The 27,360-nt window shown below is 48.1% G+C and overlaps 3 protein-coding genes across 3 annotated transcripts in view; 1 reads left to right on the top strand and 2 right to left on the bottom strand.

Moving 5' to 3' along the window:
• Positions 1-27,360, bottom strand: part of LOC149366670 (flap endonuclease GEN homolog 1-like) — a 517,650-nt gene that overhangs the window by 17,688 nt on the left and 472,602 nt on the right. The gene's annotated exons all lie outside the window — the stretch shown is intronic.
• The window catches only part of LOC149366671 (flap endonuclease GEN homolog 1-like), a 170,030-nt gene continuing 143,401 nt past the window's right edge, over positions 732-27,360 (bottom strand). Inside the window, exons 4-6 of the mRNA XM_089561463.1 lie at positions 5,080-5,261; positions 3,209-3,291; positions 732-748 (exon numbers count right to left, since the gene is read on the bottom strand). Of these exons, the coding sequence (XP_089417589.1) occupies positions 732-748; positions 3,209-3,291; positions 5,080-5,261 (282 nt within the window). The remainder of the gene's footprint in view (positions 749-3,208; positions 3,292-5,079; positions 5,262-27,360) is intronic.
• LOC149366672 (uncharacterized) lies at positions 16,509-17,600 on the top strand. The gene is made up of 2 exons (XM_089562328.1): positions 16,509-17,133; positions 17,464-17,600. Exons 1-2 carry the CDS (start codon positions 16,509-16,511, stop codon positions 17,598-17,600), a joined length of 762 nt encoding a protein of 253 aa, XP_089418454.1.

Here is a 27,360-nt window from a genome sequence, read left to right on the forward strand (position 1 = left end):
GCTGCAGCCCCTTTAGACCCCCTCTTAATCCAGCGCTGGTGCTGTATAGCGGAAGCTGAAGTGTCGCCATCGTTGCTGGTTCGTGCATAGCGTTGTAAGTTGTGCCGTCACAACTGGCGGGCCTGCATGCCTGTGCGGGGCTGCTTCACCATTTGTGAAAATGCTCCATTTATAATGTTTACTTGTTTCATGAATGTTCGGCGAAGGCTATTCTAACATTTGTATGGAACATTACAAAAACGTTAGAAAAAAGGACATTAAGTACATTGAAATAACATTTGAGCATAGCAAGAATGTAACATTATCGCAATGTTTCGGTGCAACCTGGGAAGGATAGTTGCAAGTGGAGCATTTTAAAAACATTTCTTTATCATTCACATCCTCATGACAGACCAAACATTGCGACATGTTCTTAAAAGAGGGATCGCTGAGGAAACAACGAAGAAAAAAAACAGCAAATCGTAGCAAACAGCACTGCAGCGCTGCAACAGCACCGCTGATAATGCTCAAAGATAATGCTCAAAATCACCAACCTGCGAGAATATTGCCTGGTATTCACAACAGAACGCCGGGCACGTGCTGCCTGCCGCCCCTGCTGTGTGCAAATGTCGGCGCAGCCTGTCGATCCCGCCTTTTAAGCACGGCCAGGGTACCTCGAAGCTCCGGAAGTGGACAAAACAGGAAGCCTATAGCCAGCAGTCCTTATCAGGGGAACGGAGGGACAGTCAAGTTTATCCAGACCCGCCATCTGTGGACCCAGAGAGACGAAGGCGAAACAGGCAATTCTGCAAGAATGTTGTGTGGCACTCAGAACATGTAGTCAACAGTTCGACGAAACGTCGTCTGGTTAGGCGGGGGCATAGTGAAAAACATAGGGTCACTGACCAAGTCAAAGTCTAATTAAGCGTACTGACGTTTCGGAAGCCCCACGGCTTCTTAGTTCAAAATGAGGAAACCAGGCGAAAAGCATGCGTTTATATTTTCTTCAAAATGCGTCGTAATGATCTTGCGTAATCAAATGGCAGATTCCCTTGCATCCGGATTAGTGTGCCGTCAGTGGTCTGAATCATCAGACTCAAGATACAAGCGTTAGAAGTGATCCGTTCTTTGGCAAGCACACGTGCCCTGTCCCAACTGATGACGTGTCCAGTTTCTTGCACGGGTTCGGCCAGAGCGTTAGCAGCACTGCGCCCTCTCGCCACGTCATTTTTGCGCTGCTGGATCCGTTTGCACCAGTTTCCGGATTCCCCGATATAATTGAGGTCGCAATCTGCACACGGAATCTTGTATACGACCCCAGGATATCTGTCAAGGGGAAGCGGGTCTTTCACGTTGACGAGCTCGTGTCTAAGCTTGCTTGTTGGAACTTTCACGCGCTTCACTGAACTGTGGGATGTAAGGGTTGGAGGCGCGTTTTGGCATAGAAGCACTGGAAACGTCAGGAGGTGGCGGTCGCTTTAGAAGTTTATTTTTTGTGTTTGCCACAAAGCTTCTTGGATAGCCATTTCTCGTCAAATCCCTTTCGAAAGGCCTTAGCTCTTCCTTCAGGGATTGCTCGTTAGAGCACGTGTTTATTGCTCTTTCGACCAAAGAGCAGACGACAGAGCGCTTGTGTGCCATCGGGTGGAGAGAATAGAAGTCAAGATAAGGGTCTGTGTGCGTAGGCTTCCTGTACACTGTGAAATCCAGGCTCGTGGGTTTTCGCTTCACACGAGTGTTGAGAAAAGAGATGCAGCCATTCGCCTCCTCTTCTACGGTGAAATTGATTGAGGCTTCTATGCCGTTGGGGTGGTTTAAGAACCGCTGGACGTGTTGTTTCTTTAAGATGCAAAAACAATCGTCCATGCACCTGACTAATAATTTAGGGCGTGGCTCGAATGTTTCCAGGGCTTTCGTCTCGATGGCTTCCATTGTAAGGTTAGCCGCCGTCCCAGAAATTGATGCTCCCATCACTGCGCCCAAAGTCTGTCGATAATAATTGCCACCGTACGATTAATAGCTGTTAGCAAGGCAAAAGGAAAGAAGCTTGCATAGATTGGGTACATCGAAAGGTGTGCGCTCTTCAAGAGACGAGTCCTCGTTCAAACGAAGCTTGCAGGTTTCCACCGCCAGGTCAACTGGAACGCACGTGAAAAGGGAACAAACATCGAAGGAAACCATCACTTCACCGCTTTCTAGTGCGACGTTCTTCACTTTGTTAATAAAGACCACTGTGTTGCGTATATGCGTCTCAGTCTTGCCAACTAGAGGCGATAAAATCTTGTGCAGGTAGCGAGACAAACTTTGGAGTGGAGACCTTGTAAAATCCACAACGGTTCCCCTTCCTTATGAACTTTCGGCAGCCAGTAGATAGCTGGAGCCGATTCGTTTGTGCAGAGTATTGTAGTCCTCTTTGTGACGGTGGAAGGACTTGAAAAATCTTTGATAGTATCTTTCGAAGGTCCCTCTGAACTTTAGATTGTTGTTGTTGTTGTTGTGTTAGGTTTATTGGCGCATAAGCAGCTAAGGCTATCATGCGCCAAGAACAAGGTATGGAAAGATTGGCTTGAGCAGAGTGTGAAAACAAAGTTGTTAAAAACGGTGTTGTAAAGGGCCTAAAAGTTATTTTTATTACCTGGCTGATTAAATACAAACTTTTTAGAAATGGCTGTTTGCAGAAGCTTTTAAAAGTTGGTTAACCTCCGTGGACATCCTTGGCTTGCCAAGGATCTCGAGGCCCCCAACTACTCAGATAAAAACCTCAGCCTCCTTCTCAGGACTGAGAAAGTGGCTGAGGTGTATCGTTCTGGTGTATGACCATAAAGCAGGTGTGTGACCATAAAGCTGAGCCGTAACATAACATGTGACGTCACAAACGACATCACACCAGTCAGACCAATCCACGGGACACACAAGTGAAGGCATACCACATGCAATGTCTTTCTTCTCTTGCTTGTACGTCTAGTCCGCACTTTTTTCACCACGAGCCAAATGGCATAGCCCAAAACCAAACTCTTCTGGGCTCTAAACTTTTCATGGAGTGTGTACATGTGATGAAAGGACAGTAGAAGAGGAAGATGAATTGCTGGAACAAACATGGACGACACTACTGTCCTGGTAACTGGCAAAATAGCCCACACTGATGTTTCCCAGCAGTTTGACCCTGGCTCAATGTCCACACAGTTGCAATATCAATTTGAAACTATTAATTCCACCTTGTCAGTCTCACCTTTACGCTTGCTCGAGAAGATGCTGAGCCGCGGTTTCTTCTTAGGTGCCTCCTGCACTTTGGCGAGCTTCCATCGTCTCATCCTGGATAGTTGCAAATATTACGCAAGATGAAAGCAAAGGCACAGTAAGTGACTCACATCTCGGTGGATACCTGAACCGCATCCCGACAGAAAGAATGAAGATCGCAGTTACAGTAGAAATGGAAGAGGTGTCATAGTGGAGGGCTCCGAACTAATTGCAACCATTTAGGTTTCATTAACTAGCACTGACATCGCACAACATACTACCATATTTTTCTTTTCGCTTCCTTCCAAAGCCTCAGTCTGCATGCCAGCAATGGCAGTCAGTACTTGGGGTCAGCGGTTGGTCTCATTGGAAGGGTCGTAACTACTAAACAAACAAAATTATGCAACAAGTTTTTAATGATTCCAAAATTTTATATAAAAGCGAACACGTGGACAAAGTTTAGAAAATGTAAAAATGGGTTTATTTTTTTAATTGCTGTAAGAATTTTTCATTGTTCTGTGTTTTCTTGAAGTTGGTGCGACTATATCTCTTTGTCAAAGAGACATATAAATATCAGCGTCAGCAGTTTGATAGGTCTCTTTGCATAGATGATAACGTTTAATAACTGCCATTCTGCTGCAAGCCGTTTTTGATATAACGACCTGCAAACTAGATAAAAAATGTTCTTTGGGAGAATTTTTAAAGATTTCATAAAACAGCTATAGCTTGCAGGCAGACAAAAATAACGGAGCGCAAATAAAAACAACCATATATTTACTCAAACAATTTTCAGGCGGCTAAGTGTAACATATTTTATGTAATTCATAACCAAAGTTGTCCAAAACAGCAGAGCACTGAAGCACGGAACTCCACTTCTACATCATTAATAATTTCGCGTGGTTAGAAAAAATTTTGAGGCGCAAAATTAATTGCGGATCGCTCCTTTCCAGTGATTAGTCAACAATATATAAAAATTTCAAATAAATTGAAGAGGTACCAGCCACCCTTTGTTCTTACGTGGAATCACCGAGGGTATCTATATCTAATGGTGAATTCCAATCGGTGATCCGGACCAGGTTTTCTTGCTTCACGCAAGTGAAAACCATGTTTCCTACGATTTTTATGCTAAGCATATTAACGTAGGTTTCGGGCCTTCGCGTGACGCCCGGCGGTGGCCACTATTGACCTTCAAGTGAGATCACATGATGTGACGTCACGTGATGACGTCACACCGGCTGCAGATGGGGCCTCATATCGCGCCGTCGGACGTCGCCCGGCGGAGGCCTCCACGCTTCGGTTCGCGCCGTCGCGCGCGACGCGGCGGCGGCGCCACCACCGCTGCATCACGTGATATGTGACGTCACGCCAGGTATGAGGCGGCGCGCGCCCGCCGTCGCGTCAGTCTCTGTGCCCGGTGTATGCGGTCAAGATGCCTCCAAACGCTAAGGACGTTAATAATAAGAATGCAAAACGAAGGCTGCTTCGCATCCACTGGGCTTAACCTTGATAAGCCTCCAACTTTTTTTATTCAGCTCCTGAGTTGATTGAACCGCGACGGTATAGTCTCTAAGCCTCCCTATAAACGTTTTGCTCCTTCATAAATTCAGAGAGCTGCTCCACGTAGCCGTCTGGAACATGCCATAAGAATATTACCTTATGCCAAAAGGCATAGGGCGAGAATGGCACGACTCTTGCCTTACCCCTCTTCATCGATTTTCTTTCTCGCTTTTTCGGTTACAGTATCAACACCGACGCTCGACACCAGAACGTGTTGCAGAAAGTGGGACAAAGGCCCAGAAACAATGCAACCAAAAGTAAACGGGAGCACCTCGAAACACGTGTCACCATCTAGTATTGTCTGACCTTTCGATGGGGTCATCGTTGCCAAATTCATCCATTAGCTTTCGTGCTCTCTTTATGCCGACCCCGGAGACACCTTCAGAGTAGTCACAGCCCACCAGCACGGCGAGTGCCACGAGCTTCTTGCGGTCAAGCTTCGTCTTCTTCTCAATGTCAGAGATGGTGTACTCATCGACCGTCGGATCCTGGGAAAATCGGAGACGGAAAATGCTCTTGAAACATTTAGCTGGTACAGCCAGACACCCCCTGAGATCACGTGTTTGGCGTTCGCATGAAATTACGTCATCACAAAGAAAGGCGGCGCGACCCTTGTTGTCCGTCACATCATCCATTCAATAGAGTCCCATGATACATTTTTCTATTGTCTACCTCGGACATCTCCATCAACTTTTGGTTTTAGTAAAAGTTGATTCATGGCTTTTATATGCTGATGCTTCTCGTGCAACGAAAGCTTTCTTTTATTGCCAAGTAAACTGGAAGTGAAATAGAGCATTCTTTCCACGCTTCCGGATTCAAGCTCCTGAAGTCGATAACTAAAAGTACTCGCTTGAAAGTGAATGGCGATGTGACCTAGCCTTGGATGCTTCCAACGAGAGAAAACATTGTAGTTTTACTTATGAACTAGTTCAGCATAATACAGTTGTTTATAGGTGGGATAGGAGACCGGTCGGAGAGCAGCCAAGGCACGTTTGAGTGAGTGACAGGACGCTGAAGCTCCGTGACCAGGATGGCGATGAAGGGACCCCAGCACCTCACACCAAATGTAACGTGGCGGCCAGCCGAAGAATGAGGCGTGGTGAACCATGAACGAGAGATGATTTAATGGCCGCTGGCCTAGCGCGAGCGCTCCGTCCCGCGCCACTGCCAAATCCGTCTTCGTCACAATATGAATAAAGTCTGTTCAGCTGAAATGGGAATCGTTTAAGCTGTGGTTGCGGTTGGTTCCATAATCAGTGAGAAATCGGCTGTAAATTTAAGTTTTGTTGCTTGAGTTTAATTAAGCTACAGTCAGTTAACTTTATATTAGGCCATATCAGTCAAGAACATATTAACTTTGTAATGACTCGTGAGAAATCGGGTGTAAATAGATTTTTTGCTGCTTGAGTTTTAATTCACTTCTAGTCAATTAAATTTTTATTTGGTTGTTTCAGTCGAGAACGTAATGACTTTTTATGGACCAAACTCATTAGGATTTGGGTATTAATATACCTTTTTAGACTCCATATCGTACTGCAGATATCGTACTGCAGCCCAAGGAAATACAACTGCACACACGGAAAAGGACATCTAACACGCGAGCATTTTTAACTCTCAAATTCCAAAAAAATATTGGCACTGTGGGACATGACCACGCTCTGCGAACACCAGCAGAAACGCATTGCGCGGTCAGAACATGGAACTGCTTCGAGGCGTTTTGTTGCAAAAGCAACACTACGCTAGGAGTGAGCGATTTCGCGGAGCCCCGGAGAGCCCCAACTGCGCATGCGCGAGGAGTGAGTGACGTCAGAGCAGCGCGGAGCCGCCGCCGACTCCTCCGCTGCGCGGGCGACTCAGAGGTGCCGCCGCCGCTGCGATTACCGCGCCGTTGCTTCCGCAATTCTACTCGGTATGGCCATTGGTCAAACCACAGCCAATTTTTTTCACAGGATGCGCCGATAGACGCCCCGAGGAGCTGTAACTTCCTCTCTGCTGCTCAACACAGCCCTGGCGCCGCTATCTGATGAACCAAGAAATATACCTTGATTTACGATTATCGGGGAGGCGGAAGACACACTGCAGGCTGCGGATAAGGAGGACAGAATGGTAGGCCCCAATCATTTGACCCCAACCTAGAGACCCGACCATCACGGTCGTAGCAACAGCCGTAGCCAGTAATGAGAGCCCGCGAGCTCGGTTTACAGATACAAGCCATCATAAACCATAAATACGCTGAATAAGCAGCAACTGACGCGTCTGACCAGAATGGTTGCTGGACACAACTACGGGCACAGCAAAACCGACAGCCCGGCTTTTAGTGACGCGTGTATAGTCGGCCGCTACGCGTACCATCTTCCATTTCACAACCTAGCCCGGGGCCGGTTAATACGGGCCACACCACGATGACGAACGCAGTCAAGACGGCACTTAAAATGCCTGCACAGGCTAGTACTACCCAGCAAACCAAAAACCTCTCAGAGACGTCTAGCTAGACGTCTCTGAGAGGTTTTTGGTTTGCTGGGTATAAAGTCACAACACAGTAGTATAGATAATCGTAGTCCTATACGCTGGCCAAATCAAAAGACTTAGACGACCCCAACGGGTTCCCCAAGCAGCAAAATTAATCGGCCCAATATTAGAAATGAATTGGCAAGTGCAGGCCCTACATAGGAACAGGGTGAAACCATCCTTTTCCTATATTGAGCCAATTACCTGTGCTGCTAGCCTTCCCCTGGCCGGACACACGATAAGTGTGTCTCTCTGTCTCCCGGTTTCATCAGCCGAACAATGTCTCTGACGTCAAATTGAGGTTGAGAGAAGCCAACAGCCACAGAAACCTAGGGGCACAGGGCATTTTTTTTTAATTTATTTATTTTGTGGTGTTGATCAACTTAGAACATTAATGAATATGTTATCGCTTAAAGGTAATTGATTAGAAAAGCAGAAGAAAAAACAACCACATGCCGCCGGTGGGATCCGAACCCACGACCTCCGAATTACGCGCCCGGTGCTCTACCTCTGAGCTACGGCGAAGGCTGTCAAATCTGCTGCTTTCGGGGGTATTTATGTTTACAAATAACCTAACCTTGAGAGTGTTCATCAGCGCCACCCACGTTCTTAAGTGGCGGACGTAGAACGTCCTGAGTTACCGCTGGTGTGACGTAGAACGCCATCGAACGGCGAGGGTGGAAGCTGTGTGAGAACCCTCTTATGGTTCCTATAGCGTCAAGGCTGCCAGAACCGAGGCCCTCGCTAAGCAATTAAGCAAACAAGGGAAAGGGAATGAGGGGCCCGTTATAAATATGAGAGAAGCCAACAGTCACGTGAGGCATGGAAAAACTGCAATATAATCGCTGCTGCATCTTTTTAATTCACTATATACAGTGTTGAAGCCAGCCTGCCTCAAGGGTCGGAATAACAACGAATGTAGAAGCAGTGATTGCATTGCGGCTTTTTCATGCCTCACGTCGACCTATAGCCACGATTTGACGTTACAGCCATCGTTCGGCTGTTGAAACCGAAACGGCACAAGAAAGAAATTCGATTATGAATGGTTTAGCGGGCGTAGGAAAATGATCATCATCATGAGCCTGATTACGCCCACTGCAGGGCAAAGGCCTCTCCCATGTCTCTCCATTAACCCAGTCCTTCGCCAGTTGAGGCCACCGTATCCCCGCAACCTTCTTGATCTCATCCGCCCACCTAACTTTCTGCCGCCCCCTGGTACGCTTGCCTTCTCTCGTAATCCACTCCGTTACCCTTCAGGACCAGCGGTTATCTCGCCTTCGCATTACATGCCTTGCCCAAGCCCACTTCTTCCTCTTTATTTCAACTAGGATGTCATTAACCAGCGTTTGTTCCCTCACCCACTCCGCCACGCACCCTAAAGTTAGGTGTCTATACACCTTTAAGAATAGAAGAGAGAAAGAAAGAAAAGAAGATGGGGAAGAAGATAGAGGGACGCGGTAGTAGAGAAAGGAATGAAGGGAAGGGGAAAAATTGCTGTATAAACAAGGCTGCGGCTTATTTACATCATGGCTCTCTCTGAATGTTTCAATTAAGCCGGAGCCTTGTTTAGGTAATTTTTCTTACGGTTACATCTCGTATACACCTATGAGACACACTTGTAGGCTAACGAAAAGGCTTGACCTTAAACTGCAAACTGCGGAGTGAGCCATGCAAAGGAAACCGGAGCGAAGTAGAATGGTTCAGGAAAAGTGCGAGTTAACAATTTCGAAGGAATCGAGAATAAATGGGCAGGGCATGCATTTAATGCAAAAGGAATGTAACCAATCGTCCTTAGGGGTAACGGAGTGGATCCCAAGCAGCGAGCCAGGTTGGAGGACGAAGATTGTGAAGTTTACGGGCCTACCCGTTGGGCACTGAACCTCCCTCGGACGTCCTGCAGACAGCCTGAACATCCGCAGGACGTCCCTGGGAGTTTTTAGTGCCCATTAGGCTATAGCCACAGCTGGCACATGACAGGGGAAACTGGAGGGAGATGAGAGAGGCCTTCGTTCTGGAGCGGACGTACTTACACTGATTCCGATGATGACATCGTAGCACACTGGAATTTCTTTCATTTCGCCTCCATCGAAATGCAGCCACAGTGACCTAGCAGCCAAATGCCATAGCCACTGTGCCACATCGGCGGGTCAGCTATAACAGCATGTGTTTTTGCACTTAGAACAATGGGGAGTAAATGACGTCATAGCTTCAATCATGCCGGGGGAAATAACTTAGAGCTTATGAGGCCCAACGGTGACCTCTCGAAGTGTCAGAAAAAAGAAGGGAAGGAAAAAAATTGTAGGGGACATTGGGGCTCCGCCTTAATGGAACGACGCGATAGCGGAATTGACATTTAATGCCAATTTTTTTATTTGCAGTGAAAAACTGTTAGAGGGAGTCCAACCACGATGGCCCGTCCCTAAAAATACAAAACAGTTCTGCTCGTTTTATTCTTTGTAATTATAATCGAGCTGCCTGCATTTCTGCAATAAAATTGAATCTTAGCCTGCCATATTTACCATCCCACCGTAAAGCCCTTAGACTTTCACTTTTTTTTTACAAGATATTTCAGCATCCTTCCCTTCGCGACGAACTGACCTCCCCTCCCCAATACATTTCATCAAGGCTAGATCACGAGAACAAAGTCAGAATTCCATTATGCAAAACCAATGCTATGTTTCAGTCATGGCTTCCCCGCACAGCTGCTGAGAGGAATCACCTCCCCGCATCAACCGCTACAATTACTGACAACCAACGCTTTAAGACCATATTAGAGAGCAGTGCATAACTTTAGGAGCACTTATTTCATTTTTTATGCACCAGCATTTTTTTTCACTGTATTGCTGCACTGTATGTAATGTATTATATTCTATTAACCAACAGATCAAGAACCCATTAGATAACATTATATAACTAGGAGCCATCATTTCTGTATTACGTGACTACTTTGCTGCGCTGTGCGTTGTTTTCCTTTTAGTTTATTTAACCACTGATCTCAAAAATTCCTGTGGCCCTGAGGGTACACGAAATGAATAACTAAATAAATAACTAAATGGTCGGTTGGTTTATGGGGTTTAACGTCCCAAAGCGACTAAGGCTATGAGAGACGCCGTAGTGGAGGGCTCCGGAAATTTCGACCACCTGGGGTTCTTTAACGTGCACTGACATCGCACAGTACACCGGCCTCTAGAATTTCTCCTCCAAAGAAAATCAGCCGCCGCGGCCGGGATCGAACCCGCGTCTTTCGGGTCAGCAGCCGAGCACTATAACCCCTGAGCCACCGCGGCGGCAAATAAATAAATAAAAATTGGCAGAGGCTTAGCTTGGTTAAGCCCGGTAGGTTGCGAAAGCAAATGGCAAACTATCTTTGCACACAGTGAGAAAGATCCACCGTGACTACCCGCCGCGCTCCGCCGACGGATCGAGCTGGGGGGCCTTTTTTTATGCAGCTGGTACGACGTCACCTCGACTGTAGCGCCACTGGTGAGAGGAGCGCGAGGCTCACCGCCGTGACTACCGCCGCCCTCCGCCGACGGATCGGGCTGGGGGCCCTTTCTTTATGCAGCTGGTATGACGTCACCTCGACTGTAGCGCCACTGGTGAGAGGAGCGCGAGGCTCACCGCCGTGACTACCGCCGCCCTTCGCCGACGGATCGAGCTGGGGGCCCTTTTTTATGCAGCTGGTATGACGTCACCTCGACTGTAGCGCCACTGGGGAGAGGAGCGCGAGGCTCACCGCCGTGACTACCGCCGCCCTCCGCCGATGGATCGAGCTGGGGGCCTTTTTTTTCGCGGGTGTTATGACGTCACTCCGCGAAAGGTCAACCGTAACTACCGCCGCGCCACGCTGAAGGCTCAAAACCTAGCGTAGTATTGCTTTCGCAATAAAATAACGCCACTGGTGAGCGTGCTCTGAAGACGACAAAGAGAGCGCGAGGCGGGCGCACGGGATGATCACGTGATCGGACCCTCGGCAGCCTCACGAGTGCTCCTGACTCGCCAATGGCTGCAGCGTCATCATTGCGGCTCAGAGCGGATTTCGCGCGGGGCGTAAAACTGCTACACGTTACGTTGGCCATGGCAGACATAGTACCGTCGAATCAGCTGCATTCAGCATCAGAGATTAGGCCCGCGCGCCAGCGTGAGAAAACTGGTGAGCAATGGCAAACTCCAGCCATGTGTGAGGCAGAACTTGTCAGCAAACAAGGAAACAGTGAGTGAATGGGAATGTCAGTGAGTGGTCATGAGCGTGAGTGAGTGGTTACGAGCGTGAGTCGACATGAGTGCGAGTGTGAGTGGTTACGAGCGTGAGTCGACATGAGTGCGAGTGTGAGTGACTGGTTGAGCGGAATTGAGTGCGAGTATGAGTGAATGGTTGTGAGGCAGAACTTGTCAGCAAACAAGGAAACAGTGAGTGAACGGGAATGTGAGTGAGTGGACATGAGCATGAGTGAATGGTTGTGAGTGCGATTGAGTAGTTGTGAGTGTGAGTGAGTGGTTGTGAAAATGCCAGTGGTCATGAGTGCCAGTGGATGGTTGTGAGTGCGAGTGGACAAGATGTGAATGCGAGTGAGTGAATGTACGTGTGAGTGCCATGAGTATGAGTGTGATTGAGCTACGTACCTCTCATAGTGCCGAGGTATGGTCAGAACGCGTAAGCCTGGCGGATTCACGGTCAAACTGAACTTGGGAACGTGGCATATGTTCGGGAGAGCAAAGCGTCCGGACTAGCTTTCTCCTATTCAAGGAGCCGCCGCTGGCTAACTGTCTGCTAAAGAATGTACAGCGCATTCGCAAAGCCGAAGTGCGGCGAGAATACCGCCGTGGGGGCATCTTTTTGCTGAGTTGTTCAGGTTAAGCACTAGCTTAGCCGTTGCGTTTTCTTTTTTTAAGTTCAGCTGGGATATCGTTAACTCGCGTTTGTTCCCGATCCACTCTGCTCTCTTCCTGGATCCGAACTTCACACCTGCCATTTCCCTCTCCGTACACTGTAAACAAAAATATACCCAAAAGGGAGTAAAAATGGTGGCGGCCACCCTTTTTACTCCCTTTGTGAAAACATTTACTCCATGAGTGGGTAGTATCTCATCTCAGACCTTGAAGCCATTCAAAATCGCGCCGCCCGTTTCATTACATCGCAGTACTCAAGAAATACCAGCGTAACATTACTAAAACGATCCCTCGGCCTTCAAACACTAGCAACTCGCCGTGTTATTTCCCGTCTATGCCTCTTTCACTCTTTCTTTTATCGCTCACCAAGACATTTGTTGCTGCAGCCACCCCCACGTACGTCATCCCGCCTAAACCACAGTAACCCAATCTCACGCATTAAAACCCGCACCTCCGCAATGAGCAGTTCATTTTTTCCCGACTCCATAGTGCTCTGGAATGGCCTTCCCGACAACATAATAACATTCTCCGATCGCCGCCTTTTCCGCGAGAAACTGGCTAATTACTTCTCATAAACATATTCATACTGCGACACCGAAGTGCCAACTGTTCCTTGTTTTCTTTTTGTATGTTTATTTCTTGCTTTTAGTTTGTATATTATTGTACTCTTTTTGTACCCCGTGTATTTTTCCCCCTTTCTTTTTTTTTGTGTGTTCTCTGCCACTACGCTCCAACCTGTATGTACGCCCCCCCTTATGTAATGCCTTCGGGCCTTTAAGGGACAAATAAATGAAATGAAATGAAATAAAAAGGTGGACTGTTCTCCATTTTACTCCCATGAGGGAATAATGGAGTAAAAATGAGGATTTACCAGCATTTACTCCACACTGTGAGCAAAAAACACCCAGAAGGGAGTAAATGGCTTGTCCTCTAACGCACATCCAAAAGGAGGTTTTTTTTTACTCCATATGTATGGTGTTTTTTATTTACTCCCTTATATAAGGGAGTTATTTTGGAGTGAAAAGGGAGTAAATTTTTTACTACCCACAGAGATGGAGCCCAAAAATGGCGTCATGTTTATTTATCCTCATTCAGGCTCATTGCTACAGCAGTGAAAGCGGCGGAAACGGGCAGTAGCTCTGCGGGCCGCCGGCAACCCAACTTGGGAAACTGAACTGCCCTAAAGTGACCCCGCCTCACGCATTCTTTCCGCCGTCTGCTAGCCCAGCGGCGGAGTACGCGGCAGGAGTCGTCTGCTTGTCCAGCGCTGGATTAAGGGGGAGGGGGGGGCTTAGGGGGCTGCAGCCCATGGCCTCACCTCCGACAACAGGAGAAGGGGGCCCATTTATTCTAACCTGCTGGGGTGGTTCTTTTCTCTTCTTTGTACGGAGAGGTTGTCCCTCCGTTCTTCTCTCTTCCAACGAAGTACTGAGCCAGTAGGATGAGACTTGCAGGAAAGACAGGGACTCTTGTCGAGCACTGATATAGGTTTTGTGTGCACAGACGACTATTTACAAGGAGTATATACATGACAGCATCATGTCCCACCAGCAACCCCGTGGACCCACTCCACGGCTACTCGAGAGCACGGTCTGCGTGCCTGGCTCCGGTCGAGACCAAAATCTCTGAGTCGCGATGGCGGCAGAGCATCGCGCGCCCCCGCGTTCTCTCCCCACGCGAAAAGAAAAAAAAAAGCAATGTGTTGAATTATTCTTAAGCCGCGAGCAGGAGGAGCCTCGTCACTACATGTGTTTTCGCTCTGTGCCTAAAAGCCCCGGCCTCGGTGCCATACACAGCTTGGAAACGCGGCGACGAACGCCCTCCCGCAACAGGGACCCCTCGGGGCAGGTAAGATGCCGCTAAACCTTCCCAGATGAGGCTAGCAAATGGGCGCGCAGCCACCGGGCATCGTCCGTACCGCGCCACGCCGTGTGGCACCGGCCCTGTCAGAGAAGGGATACCTTCGCTAACCCGCGCCCTCCGCGAGCCTAACCCTTTGAAGAAAGCCGCGAGGCGCGAATGCTGCCCCTCCCTCTCCCCACAACAGACCTGTGGGCGATCCGCACTCGGCCACGGAGGATGCTTTCTTCCCGCAGGCCACGACCGGGCGGAAACGCGACCTTCAACTGATAGGGGAGACCCCTCGTTTACTTTGGTAAAAAAAAACACGGAAACGTGCTCTTAGCGAAACAGCGAACGCCGTCCAGGCTAACGACCGCGATGCTGTCGCCGCGCCGCTCGTAGAGCGGCTTTCGGCGCCGGTTAAAATGGAAAGAGGCGATTGAATGGCGCCAACCTTACAGATGGCGTGCCATGACACGCTGTCTTTTTTACTTGTCAGAGCCAGAAAATAAGCGACAGCAAGGCGCTCTCCTGCGCATGCTGTGTTCACTTCGCTGAAAAGCGATTACGGCGAAACGCAGCAACCAAGGCTGCGCCAGAACAGTACGAGCTGAGCCGTAGTGGAGACACCAGTGGCATTCCTCTAATGCCATTCATGTGGTGGGGGCCCCCCTTTGCTCTTGCCCGCTACTATTGTCCGTCTCCCCTGCCGGAACCGCCGCGAGTAGCTCCTGCCTGGTAGACGGACAAGAGAGAAGGCAGTCAGCTCTGCAGTGCGTTGCGAAGCGTCTTCCCGAGAATGGCACCACAAAATGTCTCGGCGAGTGGAAGAAGTTAACCCTTTCTCGAGGCGCTGCTGGAAGAAAACATTGACGTTTCGTGCTGGCAGTGACATGTTCCTCTTGTCCACCTTGGTCAACACATAGGAGGTGTTGCCTCGGTCAAAGACCAGCCTTTCGGCAATACCGCAGTTCATTAGAAAAGCTTCCCTGGGCGGCGCGACCCCGCGTGCGCTGTATGCAGCCTTACCTCCGCTTCTCGAAAGCTTCCATTCTTCTTACCCTTCCTACTGCAAGACGCCCACAGCTGGTGGCTTTTCCCCAACGTTGGTGCTTGCTAGAACCGAAAATGGGTTTTGAGCCCCAACTAGCTTTTGTTTGCTTTTTGTTAGCGTTTGTGCTATCCTACCATCCTTGTACATTCCCTCCTCGATGGTCTACACACAAATCACTTCCTGCTGTGCATGCAAGAGCACCATGGCCATTTTCGCACTTCCGCATAAGATTTTAGCTAGGCTGGCAGCGTTGTGGTCGCCAAAGCTGAACGTGCATGTTCTCACTAACGGCGAAAGCCACAAGCCGGAAATGCAGAGAGAGGTTCTTGAACCTCGGCTCTTGAACCGAATGGTGGTGACCGGTGGTTGGTACTAGGAATTATTCTGGGGAGGGGATACTGTTCCCGGCGTATGCTGGTGATGTCGGTCATTTAGTGGCATCACTGTTGGGGACCAGGGGAGGGCGGTGAATACCCGCGTGCCACGCACCTGCGGCACGGCGAGCGCACCTAGCGATTCCCTAGGTTCTCCAGAGACAGGCCGAGGTGGTGGTGGTGAAAAACTTTTATTCAAAGAGAGCTTGAGGGCTAAAAAATCCTGCTGCATGATCGGTATCCTTAGTCCGGGACACCGCACGACGAGGCCACGTCTCGCGCTCGCTTGACGAGAGCCCTTTGGGACTCCAGCGTGGAGCAGTTGAGGAGGGCAGTCTCCCATGCCTCTCGGGTGGGGGTGGGGGAAGGGGGAAGGTGAGGATTCTGAGTACATGCCAACACCATGTGAAAGATATCGCAGATCTCTCCACAGTGTGGGCAGCGCCCATCTGTGTTCGGATCGAAGTGTTTTGCTATGGCAGGACAGAGAAGGGTTCCTGTCTGCAGGCGCCGCAGAGTTCGCTCCTCCGCCTTACTCAGCCCCTTGGCAGGTGCCGGGTAGAGACGGTGGCTGTCGCAATAATGATTTAGGATTTCGCGGAACCGCAGAAGCGGTTTATGAGCTTCTGAGCCAGGAGAGCTAGGATGAGGAGCCCGGTGTGTGAGCGCTCGGGCGGCCGCATCAGCGGCCTCATTGCCTCGTAGACCCTGGTGGCCAGGAGCCCAGATCACTTTTGTGCGAGTTGGATCGGCGAGAGCGCGTCTTAAAATTTGCGAGGCAAGAGGTGATATTTCACCTGCAAGATAATGTTAGGCGCGGTGACGCCACGTCTCGTTGAGAACAAGGGCAACACTAAAGAACGTCACGGAGAAGCGCATTCCATCGACCAATCAGCGTCTCCGGCCTACCTACCCCCAAACGCTTCTGAACTGATATCAGGAGGTCGCGTTCGTCTTGCCACGCCAAGTCCGGAGGAACAGCGTTCGTCGTTCGTGCTTTGCACACCTGTCAAATTCCATTTTATCTCAACTTTTTGTCAGCTGTGACGCCGTCCGTTCATGTGAAGATGCCCGGTCGGAAGCATCAAAGTGGTGCGTCTAAACGAAAGGCGAAGTTAGAAAGAGAAGATCGTGAAAAGAGGCTGCCAAAGATGACAAAGTATCTTCTGAATGCAGCTTCTGCGGAGCATTATTACTGCTCTACCCAGAGTCCGTACCAATACCCCGATAGTACCGACAGTGCATATGTGAAGGACTTGCCAGCTCCATCACTACGGTTTCCTGGCAACAAGCCAGATTTCACTCATCTTGGTTGTCTGGATCCTGGGAAAACGGTGCCAACCTCGTTCGTCCATATATCTGAGCAACCGAGGCTAACCGAGGTCTGTCCTGTTCCTGAGTTAGCAACGTCGTTGCTACTCGGCCCGGCCCCTGCCACGGAGCTCCAGGTGTCCTTTCCGCCAGGCCCGATTTCTGCTTCTGCTGATCAACAGGCGCCAAACATCCCCGATGAGCCTCCTTCTACTGACGAACGCCAGCAAACAACACTGCAAGAACCGACTCACTTGTTTCCTACTAGTGCGGCTTCGAGTCATCGTGTTCCCACCCACAAAGTGTGCCTCGAGAGGACTGGTCAGACGGCTTCTCGCTGCGACAACAAAGAGGTACAGACCTCCCCGCAGCAGGAGGCAGGTTGTGAGGTTCTCCAAAGTGACCCTTCTAAGTGGCCGGACGTCATTACTGATAGCTTTCGGAGTGTATGCCTTGAGAAAGGACCAGTGTATTTTCAAAATCGCGCAGAAACTTTTCCGTCTTCCGAAAGACAATACACAACTCAGAAGCGTTATATATCACCTCATCTTTTCGTGCGAAAGGCTATAAATGGGGAAGCGTACGAGCGACACTGGTTGATGTATTCAGAGTCCAAAGGTTCCGTTTACTGCTTCATGTGCAAGCTATTTTCAATTCGAAGCAACCAGAGTACTTTCACCACTCATGGCTTTTCTGATTGGAAAAAAGCAGAAGAAAAGGTTTGCGCTCATGAAAATAGCGTCGAGCACCGGAACTGTGTGACAGCATGGCTCGCCCGGTCTAACTCGAGCAGCACAATTGACAAGGAGCTGGTTAAGCATCTTGTCACTGAGACCGCTTACTGTTGAAGCGCGTAGTCGTTGTAGTTAAGCTTCTAGCTGAGCGCAGCCTAGCGTTTAGGGGAAGCGATGAAGTTTTTGGTTCACCGAGAAATGGCAATTACATGGGAGTGCTTGAAGCCATTGCCAAGTTTGATCCCTTTCTAGAGGAGCACATCAAACGCTATGGGAACAAGGGAAAAGGTCACCCATCGTACCTGTCAAAAACCATTTGTGACGAATTTATCGAGCATATGGCAAAGGCTGTCAAAGATCGTCTCGTTGACGAAGTGAAACGCGCAAAATACTTCTCTTTAATTGTTGATTCCACTCCAGACCTTACACACGTTGATCAACTGTCAGTTGTTTTACGATACTACGTAAATGGGCAAGTGTACGAACGGTTTCTTGGATTTGTTCCAACTGAATCGCATACCGGCTTGCATCTTTTCGACACCGTGATGACCCTCTTGACAGCCAATGACATCTCAATTGGTGATTGTAGGGGCCAAGCATACGACAACGCGAGTAATATGTCAGGAAAGTACAAAGGACTGCTAGCTCAAATAAAACACCTGAACGAATTGGCAGCTACGTCCCATGTGCTGGTCATTCACTAAATTTAGTTGGCGCGTGTAATGTTGACAGTTGCCTTGAGGCTGTCAAATTTTTTGCTCTAACTCAGAGACTGTATGTGTTCTTTGCTGCCTCACCTAAGCGATGGAAACATCTTTTGAACAGCATGGGTGAAAGTGGGGACTGTGAGCAACTTGTTTTGAAAAGTCTCTCTCAGACCAGGTGGTCAAGGCATGCTGAATCATGTAAGGCCATTTTGAAAAATTTCAAAGCAGTCTTGTGCTGCCTTGAAGCGATCTCAAAGAATGAAGAAGAAAACGGTGACACTCGGAACGAAGCGCACTCTCTCTTCAAGAAGATGACAAAACTAGAGAATGCATTCATGGCAATTTCCTGGAGTGAAATCTTGGAGCGCTTTGACAAAACGAGCGTAGCAGTTCAGAAACCAGGATTAGACATTTCTACTGCTGTAGAACTGCTGAGCTCTCTAGAAGGCTTTGTTAATTCGTTGCGACCTCTCTTTGATACCTTCGAGGAGAGAGCACGCACGCTAAGTACAAATAAATGTTATCAGGATGAGGGCAAACGTATCATTTTGAGTAAGCACCCGGACGGAAAAAGCGGTAGTGTGCTACGAGGTAGAGAAAAATTTATCGTGGAGACCTTCAATGTCGTGCTGGATAGCCTAGGCTCTGCTTTGCGCGTGCGAAAGGCTGCCTACGCTGAGCTCTGCGAAAGGTTCGGATTCATAAAATTGCTGACAGAGGTTGGGAGCGAGGCCTAGCTCTCTGGCACAGCAGGCTGAGAGGTTGGTGAAAACCTACGAAAATGATTTGGAACCAGCATTTCCCGCTGAAATCGTTCAGTTTGCGAACTTTCTGCACAACTCTGTGTGCAAAGACACGAGTTCCCTGGGAATAATGAAGTTGCTGCAAGAAAGAAAGCTTACTGATGTGTTTCCGAACCTTTCCAAGTGTGGTTTGCAAAAGCACCGAGAGCGTCCTGTAGCTATACATGGTGACTAAACGCAAACTTTGGCATTGCATAAGCGAGTTCTTGCTTAGCTCTGGTTACATGAACCAATAACGCCAGGTTGAGTCGGGCTGAGGGAAGTCCACCCAACTCGAACAACGCGTATTTACATGAACTCGATTTTAGCAAGTCGAGACCGGTTCATAAGCAGTGACACCAAGCGACGAGCACCGCATTGCGAGCGAGCAGTGGTAGCATCCAAGATTCAGTGTTGTCGGTAACGGGTTACTTTTTTCGGTGACTTAGTAACGTACTAGTTACCATTTCGGAACTGTAACGGGTCACGTACTTGCGTTAACATTTTTTCGGTAGCGTGAGGTGTCACGTTACTAGTTACTTTTTTATTTCAATTGTCCCCCTCCGCCCCTTTTTCAAAAAAAAAAACGCAGAAAATGATGTTGCAAATAAACAAAATGTACCGGTGTTCCTGACGACCATTGCTGCGGCTCGCATGCACGGCAAAAAACACCTGCCCTTGACGACGCACTCAGCTAAAAAAAAAAGCACGAACACGCAGTCACACACTTGTCTTCACCCCCAAACCACTCACATTCACAACTCTCTAAAGAGTGGACGCATGCCGAGCCACCAATGGACCATTTGTAGAAATCTGTAAGTCACTTTCTGCGTAAGCTTGTTTTCCAGCCAAAAGGTCTCGTTCCCACGCGACACACTCGCATTCCCTCTTCTGAGCAAACTCATGAATGTCGCCAGTTTACTTCAAGATGGCCCCAAGAGAGCCGTCGAAAGAATACAATGGTACAGCACAGAAAAGGGGATTGCAGTCAACCTGCTGTTTCTATCTGCAACTGCGGCTACGTTTCAGGTTATTGAGTTCCTAAGCGAGCGAAGCTGACATTGAACACCTTGACGTAAACACTCGCATTTTTGCGATAATTATGCAGGTTCAAGTAAAAAAAAATTGTTTATGTGCGCTAATATATTTTTCCGGAACTATGACATGTAAGCATTTCTTTATTGCTACACAATTTCCGCGTAATTTCGTAAGCAGAAGCACACCAAAATTACTGTAAATTTGTTGAGTTCAGCTATGTTTTCTTTGTGAAGTTGGAATTAAATGAAGTATGAGCTTTATAAAATTGTTATCTTGAGTTCTTACAGCGAAGACGCACTCAATAAAATTTATTGCCATGGAGTAACGGCAAAGTAACGTGCGATACTTTTTTTCGGTAACGGTAACGCGTTACCTTTTTTTGTGGGTAACCTAGGGCGGTAACGCGTTCTTTTTTTTAGTGTAACGAGTAACGTATTTAGTTACTTTTTTTCGGTAACGCCTACAACACTGCACTGCGAAGATTGAGGCACACCACCGCTGCTTCAGAGGTGCGACAGCGCAAGTGAAAAACAAGTTTGAATTTATCCTCTCCCCTCCGTTTTTTCGGCCCGGCAGCGTTTACAAGAACATCGGGGCAGGGTGGAGTGAGTCAACCCCCGATCCTTTGACTCTTGACTCGACTCGGCGCGTTTACGTGAACAAAGTAACCGGTTTTTGGCCCGATAACTCGACTCACGTGTGCTTTGGTGCGAACAATGCCTTACTGTGTGTGCTCCGGGGGGGGGGGGGGGGGTGAGGTGCTTTTGGGGCCTTGCATCCCGCTTCCTTTTCGCACCACAAGCTCGAGAAAAAAATAAAAGCAGAATCCTTTCGAAATACAGCCCAAGCAAGAAAAAAAGGAAAGAAAGAAATCAAGTTCGTCCAGGCTCTAAAAAAAAAGTGTGCGCACGAACACAGACAAGCAAGAAGTTGGTGGTAGAGTGTAGTAGCGACAAAATAATTTGTCGCCAGGTGGAGCCACGTCGCACTAGTAAAAGTTTAGCGCGAAATTCAAATCCCCGCAGAAAATACATACACAACTTTCAGAGCCTGTAAAATACAAACGCTTGGTTCGATATGGATCAAAATTGCGGCTTAACAATCACGAAAGAAGAAGGGAGGAAATGTTGCGGACGAAATTTTGATATTTGGCTTAGTTTTTTCCCAAGATGAGAAGAAAGTTCGACATATCTAAAAGCGCAATTTTCTGGAACTTTCCGTCTAATTGGTAAAAAAATGAAACTTAAACAATAAAATCTGTCCGTAATATTTCCTCTATTCACTAAAGACGAAAACGCTGCCACAAACCGCATGAAAATCGAGCCATGTTTAGACACGCTATAGCTTCTGAAAGTTCCCATGTATTTCCTATGGACACTGCCACTGGTGAGCCCTCTTAAGTCTGCAGTGAAACTCGGGCGTGGAAAAATGTTGTCTGTGGTCAAAAACTCTTCTTCCGAGATTTGCTAGTCCCCTGTTGATACTCTGCCACAATTGTCTTCTACCTTTTTCTTCTTTTTCCTTCATTTTTCCTCACAAAGCTCTCAGGCTGATTATCCTCTCCATGCCACCCGATTCTTGGCCGATCCCCCATTGTGGACATACGCCAGTTGTCTGTATCAACAACAACAGACAACTTTCGTCTCCTTGTGGCGAGTCTGTTATTAGCGCAGTACTGCTCCCTTCAGTGCATTTGCACCGACTGGCTATGTTAGTAGTTCTACTTCGCCCGAGGTGCATGCTTCTAGTTGCACGGGCGACGTAACGTCTGTTTGGAGACAAACTGTATGTGATTATGTGCTGCCACACTGGCGAGAATTCTCGCGTCCTCGTCGCCAGTGCTGTCCGGAGTCCGCAGCTTGGGTGTTCTAGACAAGCGTTGTGACTTCTCCAATTGCCTGTGTGGCAGGAAAGTGAGAGAGAGAAAAAATAGCCTGGAAATGAGGCCAAGAAAAGAGCAGTGAGTGACGGAGAGGACAGTGATCGGCGTGAACACTAAGAGAGAGAAAAAAAGAGCAGGAATAAACAGAAAACGTGATATCAAGGCAGCTTAAGTTCAAAATAAAAGGATTCGACGCATGTGGGCAAGTCATGCACTTCTCAAGACTAACAACCGATGTTTTTTTTTAAGGGTGTCAGAGAGGATACGGAAGGAGGGGAGATGGAATCGAGATGGGTCGAGACACAGCCAGCTGGCTGGATGAGTTTTGTCATCCTGCTGCCATATCGTGGTTAACGATTGGGAGAGCCTTTGGCCATCTGGTGGGCTAAGCTAGGCTGATGACAGCGACGAATGTGTGCACTGCTCAGATTGATAAGAGTGCCCTGGTGGCTAGAAGGCTCGAAAACGAGTAAAAAAACATTTGTAAAAAAAGCCTGATATGAAGGAAGCCAACAGTCATTGAAGAAGGAAAGCATAGGACAATATTTTATTTTGGTTGGTTTCTATTTTTGATCAAGGTGAAATAAGTGGAGTAATCACTTTTAGTGCACTAACGCTGATAGTAGCCATTCCCGCATTTAGCCGTTGTGTGTTTGTCTGAAACGCGGAGGCTAACAAAGAGGGTTCAGCTTAAAGGTGCCCTGCGACGTAGATAAAGCATGGGGTCTTTATTCTTTGTATGCAGAGTAAGGGACATTGTGAGTCCCGAACGCGCAATGAGATCACCGAAATCATAATATTTGATATTTTAATCTTCACTAGAAATGCTTCTTTCGAGCCGATGGTGTCGCAACGCGGCGGCCATTTGCGGCAGCGGAAATGAGGCGGCATCCAGATAGGGCGCTGCCTTTCTCATTGGTTGGGCGTCCAGTTTGCATATTGTTCCTTTATACTTGCGAAATGAATCCAAAATATTATGTCTCTCAGTACTGAAAGCTTTTCGCATGCCACAAAAACTGGAAAGAAGCAGGGAAAGCGAATGAAAACTAACAAGAATACAGCTAGGGGCGACATTTTCCATTCCGCTTCAAACCTTCGTGGCAGCCAGCGCTGTTCAAAAAACCTTGGCTCAAACCAGAAAGCGCGCGCGTCGAGACCGCCCGTGACCATACCAAGACGGCAGCGAAAAAAAAAGCCAGTCGACAAGAAAGGCCGGACAGGAGACCGGAGTCGAGTTTGGGGGGGAGGAGGGCTACTGCCTACCGCCTTCCAGTCCGACTAAAAAAGAATCTTCGGGGAGCTTCCTTTGTTGTTTGTCACCCCTGCCCTGAGTACGGCGTCGCGTACACGGGGGGAAGACGCCGTCAAAATGAGCGGATGTCTACAGCCCCGACAAAGCAACAACTGCATGCACGCTTCCGCTGCGTGTGCGCCAGGCGCGGTTCTGATTGGTAGTGCCCAATCTCGGTACTGGGTGAGTGTAATGGGCGAGTGAAGTGCGTTTTCGTCTGAGCTTTTCATTTCGAATTTTCAGAGTGGAATAACTTTCGTTTGCATGCTCCGATTTCAATAATTCTTTTTGCTCTGGTCTCTGGAAAGCGTGATGAATCTATTTAATGATATTAACTGGTACCGAGGAAATCATCGCGGTGCCCATTTAAGGACAACGCAGCGAGCTGTGGAAAGAAAAATGATAGGTGTAACGTTAAGAGATCGGAAGCGGGCGGAGTGGGTGAGAGAACAAATGCGGGTTCAAGACATCCTAGCTGAAATCCTAGAGAAAGTTAGGTGAGCGGATGAGATTAAGAAGTTCGCGAGAATAGGATTGCTGCAGCTCACTGAGGACAGGGTTGCTTGGAGAGGTTTTTGCCCCGCAGTGGCCGTAGTCAGGCCGATGATGATGATATTTTATTATATATACGCCTCAGCTAATTTAGCCAGGGTTTAAAAATATGCCGAGGCACTTTAAGACGATGCGACCAAATGCATGGTGCTGGCTATTGTGTGGAGCAAGTCATACTATTTTTTGTATTTTGCTTGATTTCATAATTAGTCCAGATTAATTAACAACCTTTGCCAGCAATGAAGATAGATGAAAAATTCCAATGAGAAAGTTGTAAAATGACCCGAAAAGCTATTTTTTTCACTTACTGCAGATGCCCGCGAAATATAAAAACAAATTACCACGTGACATGCCCGCTTGCGCGCCATGATTGCAGTGCTCTCAAAAGTTCCGTGTAGGAATGAACGGACTATTTAGCCCGTTTTACTGCCGCCTAGAAACAGACAGGGCAGTGACGCATTGGCTGGCTGTGCGATTTATGCCAGCGGTATGGTTTCCTTGCGGCGGTTCTTGATAGCGCAGAGTACTTATCGCTTGCGTTTGTGTAAATCGCACAGCCAGCACCTGTGTCGCAGCGCTGTCACCTCTTAAGCGGCTGCACACCCGGCTAGATGAGCTGTTTGTTTGTGGGGCGCAAGGTTTGGTTTGGTTTGGTTTATTGGGGTTTAACGTCCCGAAGCAACTAGGCTATGAGGGACGCCGTAGTGAAGGGCTCCGGAAATTTCGACCACCTGGGGTTCTTTAACGTGCACTGACATCGCACAGTACACGGGCCTCTAGAATTTCGCCTTCATCGAAATTCAGCCGCCGCGGCCGGGATCGAACTCGCGTCTTTCGGGTCAGCAGCCGAGCGCCGTAACCACTGAGCCACCGCGGCGGGGCAAGGTTTGAGAGCACTGCAATCACGGCATGCAAGTGGGTACGTCCCGTGGTATTAAGGTGAAAGCCTTTAATGCCTAATACTGTCGTTAGCAGCCGTGTCGGCAGATGTGTCCGCGTTTCGGTTACGTGCCTTATATGGGCATATGCCAATCATTACTTAATCGATACTTAATGATAATTGCATGATAGTAATGACTAATTGAGTATAGTTAACCTTTCAAGTCAGACCAGATAAATAAAGTGTAGTTATGCTGCGTGTAACCCAACCATGATAGTTTTCACGGGTGGAATCTTCAACTGTAGGGGTGGACGTAGAATGTCCTGCAATACTGCAAGCGTTACATAGAATGTGATAGAAGGACGAGGGCTCCACCAGTGTGAACACTCTCTCATGCTGCTTATGGCATCATGCCTGCCAGAACCGAGGACTTCGTTAAGCTTTCGAGCAGACCAGCGTTTGGAACTGAGGGTCTCATTTTGACACACATAACAAGGGCCTCGTTGGTACTGGAACAAAGGCCACTGTTCCACTGAAGGTTTTTATTTTGGTGCAGGTTCTGCAGTTTACTTTTTGTCAGGCTGTGAGCGGCAGCAAGAGCACCTTGTCAAACCCTTGTTTAGCAGATGCATTTGGTTGTACTATTCGTAATTGTCTTCTTTTTTCATTGCATGAACAGGATCATTCGGAAGATAGGAGACTGTTATAAAGTCGAATGGCGTGACACTAAACGTAAGCAATGAACACCTCCTCACTTCAGTCTTAGCAAAGAGTCAAGAAGCTATGTCACTGAAATGTGTCATGATTATGGATATTTTGTACATGTGCAAGTAGTGTGTTTCTAGCCGTGAATATACTGAGATCTTTTGTCTGTTTTCTCTATTTATTATGTCCGACTGCGTAAACCTCCACAACGAGGGGACTTAATTAAAACGGGCATAAGGAGTGGACTGAATATAGACCGTTTGCAGCGCACAGTTCTTAATTTTAGACCAGATGGCGCCACAGGTGTGCTCGGAACTCGGTTCTTATATTACGGGCCTCGTAAGTCGCCAGCGTGAACGCAGTGACGCAGCAGTAGAAATGGATGTACATATAAAGTGGCTGCCAAATTCGTTCTTTCTCAGAAGATGCAGAAAGGCAAAGGAAATACATGCTGGATTGCAAGAATTGCGACAAATAGTTGAAGGTGTGGGATGAGATTGTTAGCGAGCTTCGCGGCCCCAAACTGCACAAGGACGTACTGCCCCTGTTCGTGGTCGTTTGCCATGCACCCTTTCCGAGCAGGCTAACACAAAAAACATGTCTGCCAGCGCTATGTAGCTAAAATAAAAAAAAAGTTTTGATCTCAGAAAGTCTACTAGGGTAAGTGCACAACACAGTCGCATGAACAAGCTGTTCCAGCTTTAAAAGCCGTGACGGCGTGCTGTCAGTTGCTGGCAGTTGCGATTGTGTCTGCGTGTAGCAAGACCGCATACTGCTTATAAGTTGTGGGGGGATTAGTAGCAGAAGCATCCTCCACGATCAAGCACACCGTAGCTCGCTGTCGGAGCTGACCGTGGAAGCCACGATGCGTGCATTTACAAGGCTATTCCCGTGTGGGTTGTGGAAAGTTAGGCCTTTACGCAGATTGTTCTTTCTTTGAATATTTCCTTTGGGAAATATAAGAATGAATAACTGGTTCAGTATAGCGATGCATGCATAGAGGAAAGAAAAACTAAAAAAAAAAAAGTTAAAGGTGCACTGAAGAGGATTCTGAACTCGTCTTTTTGCCGCGGGAACTCGATCTACACATTCCGAGCATTCTTAGAAACTTCAACTTATTGCCCTGTGTGGCCTATTTCCCTAATTAAATCGAATTAACGTCCGGTTCCCGCCATTATTTTTTGAATTCTCCGCGTACGATGGACGGAGTCGACCAACGCGTGGAGTGCCTTTCAGCCAGCTCCGTGGAGGCTTTACTTTCGGTTTATTTTGTTTTTTAGGTTTCCGTGAATAAATAGTTTCAATCGCAGATAATATATAGCCGCAAAATGAGCCCGCAGAAATAAAAATACGTGCGGACTATTTGCTTCTACGGACTACTACGTATTACTCCGCTGATGGCAGAGCGGCAAGCCGCCACGCGACTGGGTGAAAGGCACTCCACGCGTTGGTCGACTCCGCCCACCGTACGGGGGAGAATTTAAAAAAAAAAGGCGGGAGCCGGACGTTATAATACGATTTAATTAGGGAAATCGGCCACACAGGGCAATAAACCAGAGTTTCTAAGAATGCTCAGAACGTGTAGATTGAGTTTCCGCGGCAAAAAGACAAGTTCAGATTCCTCTTCACTGCACCTTTAACTGTTGTGTAAAATAACCCCAGTCATGTGGAAGCATTGAACTGTACCAGCATTATGTGACTGCGAAAAGTACGCAACAGCTGTATCTTACTGGTACTCGCCCTATGGGACAGAAACGTGGAGGCTAGCGAAGAGGGTTCAGCTTAAGTTGAGGACAATGAGCGAGCTATGGAAAGAATAATGATAGGTGTAATGCTAAGAGATCGGAAGCGGGTGGAATGGGTGAGGGAACAAACGGGGGTTTATGAGATTATGATCAAAATCAAGAGTAAGAAATGGGCTTGGGCAGGGCAAATAATGCGAAGGCAAGATATCCGCTGGTCCTTAAGGGTACCGGAGTGGATTCCAAGAGAAAGCAAACATAGCAGGGGGTGACAGAAAATTAGGTAGACGGATGA

Source organism: Amblyomma mixtum, chromosome 1 (genome assembly GCF_055824585.1).
Source record: "Amblyomma mixtum isolate Tamu chromosome 1, ASM5582458v1, whole genome shotgun sequence".
Classification (NCBI taxonomy): domain Eukaryota; kingdom Metazoa; phylum Arthropoda; class Arachnida; order Ixodida; family Ixodidae; genus Amblyomma; species Amblyomma mixtum.

Excerpts from the sequence above, each read along its gene's own strand:
- LOC149366672 (XM_089562328.1), top strand. The coding sequence starts at position 16,509 with ATGCCCGGTCGGAAGCATCAAAGTGGTGCGTCTAAACGAAAGGCGAAG. Across the intron at positions 17,134-17,463 it reads CTCCCCGCAGCAGGAGGCAG|AAGAAAAGGTTTGCGCTCAT; the intron begins GTTGTGAGGTTC and ends GGAAAAAAGCAG.